Source organism: Ochotona princeps, chromosome 7 (genome assembly GCF_030435755.1).
Source record: "Ochotona princeps isolate mOchPri1 chromosome 7, mOchPri1.hap1, whole genome shotgun sequence".
Lineage (NCBI taxonomy): Eukaryota > Metazoa > Chordata > Mammalia > Lagomorpha > Ochotonidae > Ochotona > Ochotona princeps.
The window spans coordinates 33129144-33144815 of NC_080838.1; the positions used below are offsets into that span (position 1 = coordinate 33129144).

The 15672-nt window shown below is 38.8% G+C and overlaps 1 protein-coding gene across 2 annotated transcripts in view; it reads right to left on the reverse strand.

Annotated features, from left to right (window-relative positions):
- Window positions 1–1023: 1023 nt before the first annotated feature.
- USP53 (ubiquitin specific peptidase 53) overlaps window positions 1024–15672 on the reverse strand; it is a 61251-nt gene continuing 46602 nt past the window's right edge. For both annotated transcript variants that reach the window (XM_058666907.1, XM_058666908.1), the window contains 2 exons: window positions 6132–6228; window positions 1024–4426 (listed from right to left, as the gene is read on the reverse strand). In XM_058666907.1, coding sequence (XP_058522890.1) covers window positions 3454–4426; window positions 6132–6228 — 1070 coding nt within the window. In that variant the 3' untranslated portion in view covers window positions 1024–3453. The remainder of the gene's footprint in view (window positions 4427–6131; window positions 6229–15672) is intronic.

Here is a 15672-nt window from a genome sequence, read left to right on the forward strand (position 1 = left end):
GATGACAATACAAACATATTGTTGGTCCTGTTTGTCTTTCTTGTACACTCGACTGCTTACAGGTATTTCCAGGTAGCTGAAGATAAATTTCTCAATACATCCCAGAGAATATTTCTGGAAGAGATTACAAATTTGAACCAGTAGAGGGAGTCAGGAAGAGCTCCCCCGTTCCTTCCCCTGGGGGATAGAATCTGAGGTTAGAGGAAGGGGGCGCTATCTCAGCCTGAGACCAGCATCAGTGCCCTGGGTTCTCGGGCCTGTAGGCTTGCGCTGAAGCTACACTACTGACTTCCCTGGACCTCCTGCTTAGAGAGAGCAGATACAGGGGTTCGTTTGTGTGATCATCTCAACCAAATAGTAACTAAAAGATTGACACAAAAATAATTTGAATTCTGTGCATAGTCTGGCTTTTAAGACATTTATTTCTGTTGGGAAGGCAGAACTTTAGGAAGAGAAGACAAGACAAAAAGCCTCTGTCCGCTGGTTTACTCCCCAAATGACAGCAACTGCTTTTGAAGCCAGGAGCCTCCAGGACCCCAATGTGGGTGCAGAGTCCCAAAGCTTTGGGTCATCCTTGACAACTTTCCCAGGGCACAAACGAGTTGGGTGGGAAGTGGAGCAGCCAGGACACAGATCCAGTGCCCATAGGGGTTCCTAGCACTTCCAAGGTGAGGATTTGGCCATTAAGTCAATGCACTGGGTCCCAGAGCTTTTTTTTTCCCCCCATAATATGCATTTGTTCTTGAACTGAAGATTCCTCATACATCCAACTGGTCCTGGTTGGAGAAGTGTAATGCACTTAGCCCCTTAAGTGACATAGGAAAACAGGCAGGGACCTCAAGCTGTGGTGGATTGGTGCATCCACCTAATGTAGGTTCTGCTCCAGGACAAGGTTCTCCAACTAAGACCTGTGGGCCAAATCTGATTGGCTGGCTGCTTGTATAAAGAAGACATGACTTGTTAGGTATGAAAACATCTGAAAAATCAAGACTACTTGAATATGAAAATTACATGCAATCGGGATTTTAAGGTTGACAGTTTTATTGGAAAACAGTGATGCCTACTTTTTTACATATTATGGCTGCTTTCACGTTACAAAAGCAGAGTCGACTAATTACATAGATGGAATAGTTCTAAATTATTTGCTTTCTGTAACTTCAAGGGAAGCTTGCTCACTCCTTTAGAATTGTGATACAGACCTTGGAATTTAACTTTGGAATTTCCCATATTAACAGTGAAATTCCAAGTTCTCATGAATCTTAAACTGGCTCCTATTTCCCATAAAATGCATAATATACATGGAGGAAGGGGTACCACAGTTCATGGATGCAAAGAAAATACCAAGCATATTGACTTAAAATTCAGTTTATCTTAAAGATTTTTTGAACTGGAAGAAACTGATTTCACATGAAAATGTAACATCTAAAAATAAGTATTTTAAGCTTTACAATTTTTTTGCTGTGTTTTTTAAACAGGTAGAAGCCTGTAACTAGATGAAGACATCTATAAAAATAAATAGGCACCCTAGAAGTAAAAATTTTACATGTGAATTACCAGCTAGCAAGTGTACGTGTAAAATCTATTTGGAGTGTTGAGTCACTATGAAAACGTGTTTGTTTAGTTTCATATGACTCAGGAGATTCCAACTGGAGAGTTCATGAAGAGAGGCAAGACTGGAACTACCTGATGTTTTACAGCTCAAATCGTGAGTTGAAGCACAGTGTGGGAAACTGCTGCTTAAATGCTGGAAATAATACATTTCCAACTGGACAGCTTAACCACATTGAAGTTAAAGATTTACAAAGTCTTTGAAAGCCATTGACTACCTGAAGCCCATTTTTCTAGTATTTTAGTTATTAAAAGCAGTGATAAAAAAGACATTTCAAATACAAATTCACAATATTCACATTATTTACAAATCCTTCATATGAAAAGTTGTTAAAAAATAAGCTTTCTGAAAAGATAAAATTTTAGTTAGTATTCAAGTATTTCTAAATTAAGAGATTATAAAGGAATAATCACCAACCATTATAGTTAGAAAAAGCCAGTACAAACTTTTCTACAACTTTCAGAATATAAACTCTGAACAATATTTGAAAACAGTAAGCTTAGACATTTATAAGTAATTATATTCTGTTTTACAAAAAGTATTTATTTTAATCATTTACATTTTGGAATATTTTAATGCAATTTACTGAATCTGTCAGGAGATAATCATTTGTTTGCTGAATTAAATTTATGAAGTCTATCCATTTAGGAATATAAAAAAAACTTAATTCTGTGACTCAGTTCTTGGAGTGGACATTTTAAAAACTATTCTAAACCACAGTGTACCACCTTAGTACAGAGAGAATGACAACAAATGAAATAAGGCAATTAAAGTAGCTTATTTTCACTGGTAAGGTTATCATAACAAAATTCCTTTTACTTTCAAAAGAAAACTCTCCCCATGAAATTAGCTAGAGTAAATTACTGTTTAAGGAAAAAGGGAATGATACTCAAATTAATTAACCATTCATTAAAATTAACTCTTCCATATGAAGGTGGAGATTTACCTGGAAACCAGAAAAACGTTCAGATTTAAGCAATGTGGATGCCAGCCTTTAAGCAGGTAAAGTTTACAGACAGAAAATATAAGCAGAGAGATATCCCCAATAATACGGCCCACGGTTAATTCCTAACACTGGTTATTAGCAGTCAAAAGTAAACCAAAATATAAAAACCTTTCACATTTCATGTAAAATTAGAAAAATGTGTAACAAGATAAATACACTAAATGTTAAGTATTTTAACCTTTTAGCTTACACAGCTGAAGTAAATATATATAATAGCCAGAGGCCTAATTTATCGTAACTAGACTTTCTGAAAAATAAAAGTTCTAGGAGTTAAATTGAGTTCTGTCTGAGCGCCAAGGTTTAATTTAACATTTTTTCATTATTAAGGCATTCTTTTTGAAATGCTGTCAAATCCATGGGTCAGCTGTGTTTTTAAAGACACTTAAAGGGATCACATCTAGTGGACTTTCACAGAAGTCAAAAACAAATGGGTGAAGCCATTTGTTACCCATTAAAAAGTGCGTCTTCATAAAGCAAATACTTCTTGGACTAATTAAACTACCTCCCATTTTTTTCAATTAGCATGGTTAACTAATCTGCATATATTAAGCACTATATAACTTAATAATTAATGGCACTACTAGCCATGTAACAGAGGGGCAAAATTTAATGTTTGCTCAGCTATAGTTACGAAAATGAATTGTTAGATACCCTTCTTTTTTGGGGGGCATGCCAAAAAGGTTTCTGTAATATCCAACAAACTGATCATCACGAAATAACATAGATTAAGTGACAAAAAATGTCATGAGTTTTAATTTTATGTATCTTTAGGTTTGCTCAGTATGATCCTATTATATTTTAATGGCCTGTGAGAAATAAATGCTTTCCAATTTCATCATTATCTGTTACAGTGTAGAGTAGGTTTACATCTTTGCTCAGAAGAACAGTTTGAACCAAGACTAGTATGTAACATGGGTCCCAACCCTCTTTCACTCTCAGACAGTGAATTCTCATCATAGAAGTCACTGATCCCTGGAAAGCAGAGCTTGGGCCTCTGATGATACTTCAACCTGTATGTGTCAGTCATGCAGCTATCAACGGAAAAATACGTGGTTAATGCCATTTTCTCATTTGGACATGCAGAACTGGGTTGGCAAAATCCATCAACAATTGTCCCTCTGTTTGACTGAAAATCTTTAGTTGGGTTTCCCGAGTAGTTTGGTGTGTTGCCAACTTGCTCTTTCACTTGGAATGTTTCTTTACAGCTTCCATCATTCATATATGTATTTACTTCCACCCTTGCTTCTGGAGCTGTACATAAATTGTGCTTCGGAAGACTAGAAGAATTAGCTTTAAGCATTTCTGCAAGTTTAACATCAGGTGTAGAGTCGTTTTTCTCTGACTGTGGCACACTGGTTACAGCATATTTCTTTGGTGGCAAAGGGGGTGGTGAATTCTGGTAAAGTTTTGGCAACTGACAACCATCAGCTCTGCAGGTTGACTTAGTTACATGTTCCCTTGACAGAGAATTTTCAGAGTAACCTTGCTGCATCATACTTTGCTGATGGGTGGAAGGAGTGGTTTCTGGTTTTAACCCAACAGTTCTTGTGTGTGATAACCACAATGAAGACGGTGATGGTATCTCATTATTGTTCATTTTCTTCCCAGAAGTGGAGCTACCGTCACCAGGAAAAGGAATATCTGTTCTCTCAGAATTTTCTGGATTACGCCACTCAGAAAACTTTCCATCCTCAGGCTTTTCCAGCTTCTGTCCGTCTGACTGGTGGAAGAGCTCTCTAACAGTATGATCCTTGAGTACTTGTGGACTGGATGAAGAAAGCAGCTTTCCACTGGGGTCAAGGATATGTGGCCTGAAGTAGGACATTAAAAACACAGCTGAGACACCACAGACAAGTACTGTCCTATAGCTTGATTTTCCCAGCATACAATTTGCATTATTTTTCTAACATGACCAATATGGGAGGTATATATGCTGTAATCTGCTTACCAACCAAGTATCATTATCACAACCATATTTCAAATCATTTAAAAAACTGATTCCAACTTACAAACACTGAGATTACACTTATTTATGATAAAATGTAGCATAAAATGTAAGGAAAATGTTACAGGCAAATAGCTCAAGCCTTAAAATATTTCCTCACGGACATCCCAAGTGTAAAGGCAGCATAGATAGAGGTTTTTAAATTGTTACTTAATAGTATAAGAACTATGTGCTAATTTAAAATAATTTTATCACAATGACCATTATTTAGGTAAGAGTTAATTTCTAAGGTGAAGATTAATAATATCACACTAGAAATTCTTTTTCTCTTGTGACTGTTTTCTCTTAAGAATGACATGAATAACAGCAGAATGGTTAAAAAGAGTTGCAGCCTTGCCACCTATATACAACTATAATCAAATCTCAGTTCCACTGTTCTGTGCACAAGTTAGCATGTCCTTCTCTGTCCCACCCAGGACATGAATCATTCCTTTGTATACCGTATCTGCTGTACCTGCTACTTAGCCACCAGTTACTTAGTAAACTCTGTTATCAAATCACCTGTTACAGCATCACAGTGCATGCATTCATGTCACCCCTATTTTACTTAATAATGGTCCCGAATCATAACAGTAGTGATGCTTGCAATCTGGATAAGCCAAGAGAAGCCATGACGTGCTGCCTTTAAAGGTGAAATTCTCAAAAGAAAGGAAATCCTTATCCTGAGGGTTGCTAAGATCTCCCAGGGGTGGGTACCACCCAGTCCACTGGCCTTAATTATTTTGTGTGGCCCTGACAAGGCAACCACAGGTGGGAATTACATTTCAATGAGTCTGCAGCACATTAATGTTTAACCTGATAATTTTATATTGTGTGTGAATGATTATATACTTATCCACATGGCCTTGGCGGATAAAAAGGTTCACCACCCCTTTTGCATGTATCCATAACACTGTAAAGCAAAAAGAAATTTGTGCTGGCTTTGCTTTCCCATCTCAAACAGCAAAAGTTATGCCCAGAAGTGTGATGAGCACTTAGTTAAGATGGAAAAGGCATCATATGTGTGTACGTACTCACGGTGTATATGAAGTTCAGTGTTCTGGCCAGGCCTCCATTGGGAGGTGGAAAGCTATCTGCTGCAGATCAGAGGACTCTTGTGTTACCTTCCCCATAGAACTACTGTGAGGAGTCAGAGTCAGGGATCCTACCTGGTACTCTGAAGCCTCTATCCTTAGCTCAAAATCCTGGGAATGACTCCCAGTAAGTTCATGGAAAAACGGAGTCAAAAGTTTACTTTGGAACAAAAACATTCCAACTTTATAAACATGAGAGCTCCTCAGAAAGTTCATGGATAATTCACTTTATGGAAAAACTATGCATGAACTTGTAAGTTTTACACCAAAACAAACATCTTTTAATTCCATTCTCCACAAACTTTTTTTTAAAAGTACTCACTGTAGACCCATCGCTTTCAGACTAGTAATATACATTTAAATTCTTCTAATAAGAAATTCCTAGAACACAAGTGTTAAGGAACAAAGATTTAAAAATATCCATATATCTGTGATTACCTTTTTATCAAATGACTTTTTATTTGTGGGTGTGATTCCGAGTTGAACTCAGGAGATTTACAACCTGCTTCCAAGTTCTTGAGTTCTTTTCTAAAACCTGGGTGGGTATGGACTTGGGGAAGTGGAAGGAGGAAAAGGGAGGAAAACCAAAGTATTTGAATAATCTTGCAGAACTTACTCCATATATATTCACCTATACTTACCACATTTTCTATAAATAAATTATTGTCTTCTAATTAAAAATGAATGCAAGGCACAATCCAAAATGACACCTCTTCTTGAGCCCATTATGCAAAATCCATGTTTCTGCTGATCATCACGTGAGGGTGTCAGAAATAACACAACAGTGCTTCTCATGCTTTACCGGCAAAATTTTCTGCTGGAAAAATCCTGCCTCAGAAAGTGGAAGACTTTGGATCCCTACTTATGGATAAATGATGGAACCTTCACAATCTCAGTTTCCTTATTTGGGTAATAGGATAATGGTAATCAATTTAACCGCACCACAAGAAACACCAACAGAAATTAAAGTGGGCAGGAGGGTACTGAGACAGCATACAAAACAAACAAACAAACAAACAAAAACACCACCACTACTAACTACCATTTATTCACTGTATAGTCACTTTTACGATGTTGAGACTGTTTTAATAGTTTTTAAATATTCATTTTATTTTTATTTGAAAGGCAGAATTACAGAGAGAGATCTTCCATCCACTGGTGCACTCCCCAAATGGCCACAATGGCTGGAACGGGGCTCATTCAAAGCCAAGAGCCAGGAGCTTCTTCCAGATCTCCCACAGGGTACAGGGTCCCAAAGCCATGGATCACCCTCCATTGCTCTCCCAGGCCACCAAAAGGTCGGAAGTAGAGTGACTGGGACCTGAAGTGGCACCCAGTTGGGTCACCAGCAACACAGTATAGAGGTTTAACCTACTATGCCACAGCAATCATTGTCATCTTTGTTTTACTGAGGGAAACACGCTTAGAAAGTAGGAATTTGCCCAAGGTCATACAGCCAGCAAATGCAGAATTAGATCTGTATGATTTCAAAAGTTCATGCCATTAGGCATAATGCTGTACCTCCTCCTTGAAAGTGTTAACTTATCCCCAGTTTAACATATAAAGATGGAACAAATATGGGGCTGGTGTAGCACAGGATGTCAAGCTGCCACCTACAGCACTGGCATTCCATTTAGGTGCCAATTTGTGTCCTGGCTGTTCCACTTCAGATCCAGCTCCCTGATTATGTGCCTGGGAAAGCATTAAATGACAGCCCAAATGCTTGGACCCCACCACCACAGGGGGAGTCCTGGAGGAGGCCTGCCCAGTGCTGGCCATTGCGGCCATTTGAGGTATGTACTAGCAGATGTAGGACCGATCTCTGTCTGTGTAACTCTTTCAAATAAATAAAAAGTACATTTAGAAAAAAAAAAAAGGAAAAATACACCATATAGTTTAGTAATCTTAAATAAACCTTGTAAGTAAAAAATTACACCAACTTACAGTGGGATGCTTGTTACTTCTGAGCCCAATGCATTCTAAGTCTTCACATTAAATGAATAATTTTTTACCTGTTCTTTTATTCCCCTCCACTCTAACTAGATGGGATTAGGGCCTCCAGGACAATGTGACGTCACATAAAAGATAGCAAGCAGTTCTATTTCTCCCACCTGTCACAGCCAGCTGGAGAGTGAATCTCCAGATGGAAAAATCTGTCTCTCCCCTCTCTAACTCTTTCAAGCAAGCAAATAATTATTTTAAAAGATACATTTATGGGGCTGGTGTAATGGCTCAAAAGGTTGATCTTCCACTTTTAAGCACTAGCATTTCATATGGCCACCAATTCATGTCCTGGCTGCTCCACTTCTGATCCAGCTCCCTGCTTATGGCCTAGGAAACTGGAGAAAGATGGCCATTCCTTGGGACTCTGCACCCCTGTGGGAGACACAGAAGAATCTCCTGGTTCCTGGCTTTGAATTGGCTCAGCTGGGCCAGGCAGCACGGCCTAGCAGCTAAAGTCCTCGCCTTGAACACACTGGAATCCCATATGGGCGCCAGTTCTAATCCCAGCAGCTCCACTTCCCATCCAGCTCCCTGCTTGTGGCCTGGGAAAGCAGTGGAGGACAGCCCAAAGCTTTGGGACCCTGCACCCATGTGGGAGACCCGGAAGAGGTTCCTGGTTCCTGGCTTCCCGGCTTTAGATCAGCGCAGCACCGGCCATTGTGGCTCACTTGGGGAGTGAATCATCGGACGGAAGATCTTCCTCTCTGTCTCCCCTCCTCTCTGTATATCTGACTTTATAATAAAAAAAAAAATAAATCTTTTAAAAAAATGAATTAGCTCAGCTCTGGCTATTACAGCCATGTGGGGAGTGAATAGGTAGATGGAAGATCCGTCAGTCTGTCTTTCCTTCACTCTGTAAATCTGCCTTTCTAATAAAAATAAATCTTCAAAAAAGATATATTACTTATATGATCATAATAGGTGTATTATTCTTTAATATTTAAAACTTTTCAGTAATAATGACTAACAGCAAATATTGGTAGAACCAACATACAGAAAAATTCTTTTGTAATGTCAATCTTTTTCTAACAGTGTAGATATATCCTGAATCCTGAAAGATAAAAAAATTGCCCTTCTACTTGCTTGGCCATACTGTCTTTTTTGAATCTCAGTCACAGCTATCCTGTGAAATAATCTCCCTTTTTACATTCAGGCTAATTGAGTTTGTGGAAATCAACTGCGAGCTATTCGACACTATACAGCTGGTAAGAGCAACATTCAAGCAATCCATGATCAAGACCAAAGGAGTACTCATGGCACCTGCCCTGGGAGCCCTCTCCCACACAGGCCATTCATAAACAGTCATCTACTAAACCTGCTTTATCAACGAGACTTCTCACTTAAATATCAAATAACATAATTCTTTTGAAAAGTTGATTCCCACAGGAAGTCCAAAATATACAGTGTCAGCTTGAATTGTCAGGCAATTGCCTACTCTTGTGTATTTCTAGTATGCTTTCCTTCATTTTTAGCTTTTGCGTCGTGTTGATTTTATACATTTTTATTCTGCTTTTAGTCCACTGTAAAACAAATCTAAAAAAGCTACAAAGAAAATGTAACTACATCAAGATTATTAAAGTAGAAGCTTACTTTTTAAACAATAAGAAAACTTTTAGACCTCTTCTTTTTTTTTTTTTAAAGATTTATTTTTATTACAAAGTCAGATATACACAGAGGAGGAGAGACAGAGAGGAAGATCTTCCGTCCGATGATTCACTCCCCAAGTGAGCCACAACGGCCAGTGCGCACTGATCCGATGCCGGGAACCAGAAACCTCTTCCAGGTCTCCCACGCGGGTGCAGGGTCCCAATGCTTTGGGCCGTCCTCGACTGCTTTCCCAGGCCACAAGCAGGGAGCTGGATGGGAAGTGGAGCTGCTGGGATTAGAACCGGCGCCCACATGGGATCCCGGGGCGTTCAAGGCGAGGACTTTAGCCGCTAGGCCACGCCGCTGGGCCTTAGACCTCTTCTTTTAAAAAAATTGATTTGAAAGGAGATATAGACAGAAAAGAAATCTGGTTCAATCCTCGAATGCCTCCAGCGGCTGCCGATGGGTCAAGCCAAAGCTGAGACCCAGGCATTCAATGCAGGTCTCCCATAATGGTGGCAGGGACCCAAGGACTTGGGCCATCATCTGTAGCATCCTGGGTTGTGCACCAGTTGCAATCGGGAAACAGAGCCTGGACTCTAACTCAGACATTCCAACATGGGACACAGATGTCCCAAGCGGCATCTCAATCGCTGTGCGCAATGCCAACCCTCATATGCCTTTTTAACCCCTAGGCTGATTTTACATTAAAAAAAAAAAAACTACTGAACTGAATGACATAGAGAGGGATAGAGTGAGTTTAATCTGCTGCATCATATCCCAAATGGCCACAACAGCCAGGTCTGGACCAGGCTGAAGCCAGGTGCCAAGAACTCCGTCCAGGTCTACCACCTGTGTTACAGGAAGTCAAGAAACTTGGACTAGCTTCTGCTACCTTCTTAGCCACATTAGAAGGGACCTCAAGGCAAAACACAGGACTCAAACCGGCACTGAGATGCGGATGTCAGCATTGCAGGTGGCAGAGAAATCTGCTGTGCCACTAAAAAACCATATTCTCAGTCAAAATTCAACTGGAATCTACAGTGGATCAGAATACGTAACTGTCCCCCTCCCTTAAAAAATCTATTTCATTATGCTCAGGTTCTAACAGTTAAATTGGAAGCAGTTTCCAAGAAATAGGCTAATTTCTTGGTCTATCTGCAATGCCTAATTGTACATATATTTTTCTCTGTGACTATTTTGACTTGAAGTTACACATAGGTTAAAAAGTTAATTAACACAAGTTTACATTATATTAAAAATCCTAATGTCACTTTGGACATCATAAATATATGCAACTAAAATTTTTCAGTAAACTGAAAAGATTTAAAACAAATAAACACTTAATTCTTAAAATAATTATTTCTGTTAAGGTATTCACACACTGGACAGCAGGAGGCAGCAGAGGTTTTATAAAATGTTTGAAATGTTAGTATCACCATGGCAAGGATTCAACCCAGTGGTTTGACTTCAGAATTCCAACAAACTTAAAAATAGATGTGTTATTTTTCTCTTCTGCTGACACAGACATCCATGTGTCTGCACAGGGAATGCTGGCTCCAGGTTCTCTGGAAATCTAAGACAGTCCAATTTTAATACCGGGCACAGAAGAAACCTCAATGTCAAGAAGTTTGAATTAATCCTATTTTTCTTTCTGCATCAAAAAATACAATACTTAAGAAATCAAAATATATATTTCCTATGAAAAGGTGGCCTCTGTTTTAAAATCGCCTAATACAGCAATAAAACTGAACTACCAGTCTACACAATGTAATCTTTACTTTTACACATAGACCTTATAACATGACACAGCTACAAACCTTAAGCAAGAACCTAATCATGGACCTCATTTATAACAAAAATGCATTTAAAGAAAATTTTAATAATTTGAAAAATCATAAAACTTTTAAACTGGTATTTCTGGTTAATTTACCATATACCAAAAAAAGTGGAAATTCTTCAGTATATAATTACAATACATAATATATAATTTTAAGCTGTTACAAGATAAAAAAAGCAGGAGATAATCTTATCTTTTTATTGGGATTATACTCTGAAGGAAAAGCAAATACTGTCGTTTTACTACAAATTCCAGTACCAAAAATTTTAAGTATAGAAATTAGACAAACAGCTAATTAGGTATTACACCATAGCAACAGAGAAAAAAAATCAATGTGTTAATATTGTAGATTGCTGACAGCCTACAAAATTCTTACAAAAAAATTATGTAACATAGCACTGCTAACACAGAAATTCTCTCTGAACACAATGTGACTTCAAAAACTTCAAAAACTTCAAAACCTCAAAAAAACATTTGTAAACCATGCTGTTTTTCCTAATACGCATTTTCACTCACTTTCTGCAGATGTTTATACACTAGTATTTACTTAGGATGAACACATTCTGCAGTTGACTAAAAAAAATGTTTTAAGAAAATTATCAATTTATGCACGTGTAAACACTTGTAAAAATTTCTAATAATTAACCATAGAATTTAACAAAATTAAGTATAAATATTCCACTTAAGTATAGATTTTTTTTAATAAGAAATAACAGATTTCTGGAGCAGTGATTAATTTTTCACTCCTGTCATGTCCAAGATCAAGACTCTCAATAAGAAATAAACCTAATTTCTATTGGTGATTGAGATGAAGACACAAGTTGCAGACGATTTAAAAAGTAAAAGGCAGGGCTCAGCACTGTGGCTCAGAGGAAAGCCACAGTCTGCGACGCCAGTACCCCATTACTGGAGTGCTGGCTGAAGTCTAGCTGGCTCCACTTTCAATTCGGTTTCCTGCTAATGCCCCTGGGAAGTCAGAAAACAATGGTCCAAGTATTTGGGCCCCTGGAATGCACATGGAACTTCAGGAGAGAGTTCCAGGCCCTTTTATATGGAGAGCAGAGTCCATTAGATATGAACTAACTTTGCTGCCTAAGCTAGCACAAACACACACACCTGTACTCATCTTCGCATGTCTGAAAGGAAAAGCCTCATTCCTCTCATTCAAAGCTTCTTATTCTAACTTTCTGTTTCCTTCTCAATCTGCTTTACAGGGCTCACTTGACAATTATCATTCTAGCTTATTCTTTACAGTTTTCTCTACTACCAGATGTGATCACCATCTGCAATTGAAACTCTGAAGTTCCTCCAACTTCAAAGATGACATTTACCCCAAACTATGTGGTTTCATTTTGTCTTCCAAAGGCTGCCTTTTTGCTAGTCAAAAGAAATGTTTTGACAGACAAAATGCACTTCTTTCTTTCTTTTACTTTGTGTTTTTCAATTTTTATCTGGAAATCATTTTAAAAAGTTCAGAATAGTTCAAAGATTAAAAACAATTCAAAGAGTATTGGTATTTCTTTTATCCAGATTCAACTACTTTTAAACATTTTACTCTCCCTTCTTCCTTTTTTTCTTCTCACCTTGAGCCATTTACAAGTAAGGTACAGACATCACAGCCCTTGACGTCTAGATTAGTTCTAAATCAATCAGTAGTTCACTCCCACGTCAGTCTTGCTTCTATTCCTACAGTTCCTCTAACAGTGCCTTTCCAACATTACTGATGAGGGACATCAAACTGGCCAAGGGCTGCAGCTTTATTCGGCCAAGCCTGTGGCCACTCTCCTTTTGTTGCTGTTGTTGATTTTCCAAAATGTATTTATTTACTTGAAAGAGTTAAGAGAGACAGACACACAGAGAATCATTCATCCACGGTTCACTCCCCAAACGGCCTCAAAGGCCAAAGCTGGGCTGGTCCAAAGCCAAAAGGCAGGAGGCAGGAGCTTCTTCTAAGGTCTCCCACATACATGCAGGATTCTCAACACCTGGGATATCCTCTGCTGTCTTCCCAGGTTACTAATAGGGAGCTGGATTGGATATGGAGCTGTCAGGACTCAAACGAGCACCCAGATGGGACACCAGCACCACACATTACTCTCCTTACAGTTTTGCCTTTCTCTACCTTCCAGTCCTGAGAACTCTCTCTGGGTATTTTTTCATGCCTTTCCAGCTCCCTCTCCCCTCTAGCCTTAGCTCACCTCTCTGCCCAGCTGACTTGTGTTCTTCACTTTGTTTTTCCCCATCTCTAGCTTTCCTGAATGGTCTTGTCTGTGACTGTGGTTCTCAACACTACCATGTGCGATGGTTCCCAATCCCATAATCTTTCCTGAGCACTAAACTTAAATACCAAAGTGCCTATTAATTCTGTTTACCTAGACAATAAGCCACAGAAATCTAAAAATTCAACTACCTCTACCTAGCTTATTGCTTCTTCCCCTATTCCCTGTTTTGGTGGATCTAGTTACCTAAGACCCCAGTGCAGCTATCCTTGCTTTTTGCTTTCCCTCATTTTGTATGAGTTACAAAAGCCAACCGATGATGCTGCCTGTGTATGCTTGCCGGATGCTCAAATCTCAGGACTGAGCTGCTTTAGTCTGTGCCCTCTTCTTTCCACTCCTGCCTGATCACAATGGTTAAAACTTTTCCCCATTGCCCCAGATAGGTCTTCCATGCTACAACCTAAATAAAGTCTTTACTAAAAGGTAAATGAGTTTGCCACACTCTCCTTGCCCTTTGGTGTCTCTCCACCTCCAATTTAATCAGGATTTGGTTTCTAGCCTCTTCCCACTGTCCCCTAATTCCACATTCAGACGCCAGTCCGGCATGCAACAAACCATTTGCATTCTTCAAATGTATTATTCTTTCTCCCAAATGCATGCTTCTGGACATAAAAGTTTTCCTGTCTCAAATGTAATTTTAGGCATTTGAAATTCTATTAAAATTTCGTTCTAAAATAGAAACTAAAATACTCCAAAAGATATCGTGGCAATTTTGACAATGTCCCCAAATAGCGGTATTGGGTAGGTATAAATATGAGGTGTTTTGTTGTTGTTGTTGTTGTTGTTGTTTTTGCAGTAGAATCCACAAAGATGACAACAAACAAGCTGGTATAATGTCTCTTGATGAACAGAAAAAGAAATAGTTTCAGGCATATTTTAGAGATTTTGATTATCTAATATCAGATCTATTTGTATGAGGGGAGGTCCACAGCCTGTGCCAGAGTGCCTGGGTGGATCTCAACTGATTCTGACTTTAGCTTCCTGCAAATGTATGATATGAAAGGTGTCCTGACAGCCACAAAGGGAACTCCTGAGTGCCCAGCTCCTGGCTGCAGCCTGACCCAATCCTAAGTGAGAGATCTCGAGCTTTGTCTTTTCTTCTGCCTTTCAAATAAATACAACAAATATACTTGTAAGAGCACATATTAAGAATTGACTTAACAATCAAACAAAATACTTTCTTTCAGCTAGTGGTAGAGAATGGTGCTATAGGTCAGTAATTTAAGTTGGCATGGGTGTTCTGGCACAGCCATTAAGAGGCTGGCTGATGCTTATATCCTGTGTCAGGGAGTTGATGGAAGCCCAGGCTCATTTGCTTCCAATCCAACGATCAGCTAATGCATCCTATAAGGCGGTAAATGACTGGCCCCTACCACTTAGATGGAATTTCAGGCTCCTGGCTTCTGAGTGACCTAGGCTTGCCTGTTGTAGGCATCTGGGAAGCCAGCAGATGGAAAAACAGATATAGATATACAGATGAAGACATAGGCATGGATACACAGATAGATAGCCTGATCTGCCTTTCCAGAAGATGAAAATAGAATAGACACTTAAAAATAATTTAAAACATCTGAGACACAGCCAAAACAGCCAACAGACGCTCAAAAAAAACAGTATAGATTGGACTATTGGAGTTACCCTTTCCATGTTGGCTTCCTTATATGAGAGAGAATATATGGTATTTATTCTTTTGTGATTGACTCATTTCGCTGAGCATAATGGTTTCTAGTTGGGACCACCTGGTTTTAAATAGAATAATATCGTTCTTCTTGACAGCTGAATAATATTCCATTGAGTAGATGTACCACAGTTTTTTTAACCATTCTTCCTTAGACGCACATCTGGTTTGTTTCCATGTCATTGCTATTGTAGATTGTGCTGCTGTAAATATAGGATTACAGATTCCCTTCTCATATGCAGATTTTACTTCTGTTGGGTATATTCCTAAGAGCAGGATTGCTGGGTCATATGGCAGGTTTATTTGCAATTTTCCAAGCACTCTCCATCACTCAGATGTTTTGATGTTTTTATGTCGGTTTGTTTGCTTCCAAATAATTTCTTTTCTCTAGTGGAGTTCATCAAGTGCCCATGGAGTATGCAATGGCAACATAGTTCCTAAGAGACTTCTGTGTTTCCTTTTAGTTAAGCATGTGCTGCCTACTCAGTGGCACATTACTTAATCAAGGTGCTACAATTTGTTGTTGACGTTGTTGCTGTTGTTATTCATGCCGTGATTGATGTGGCTGTTATGAAATGATGTCAATCCGAA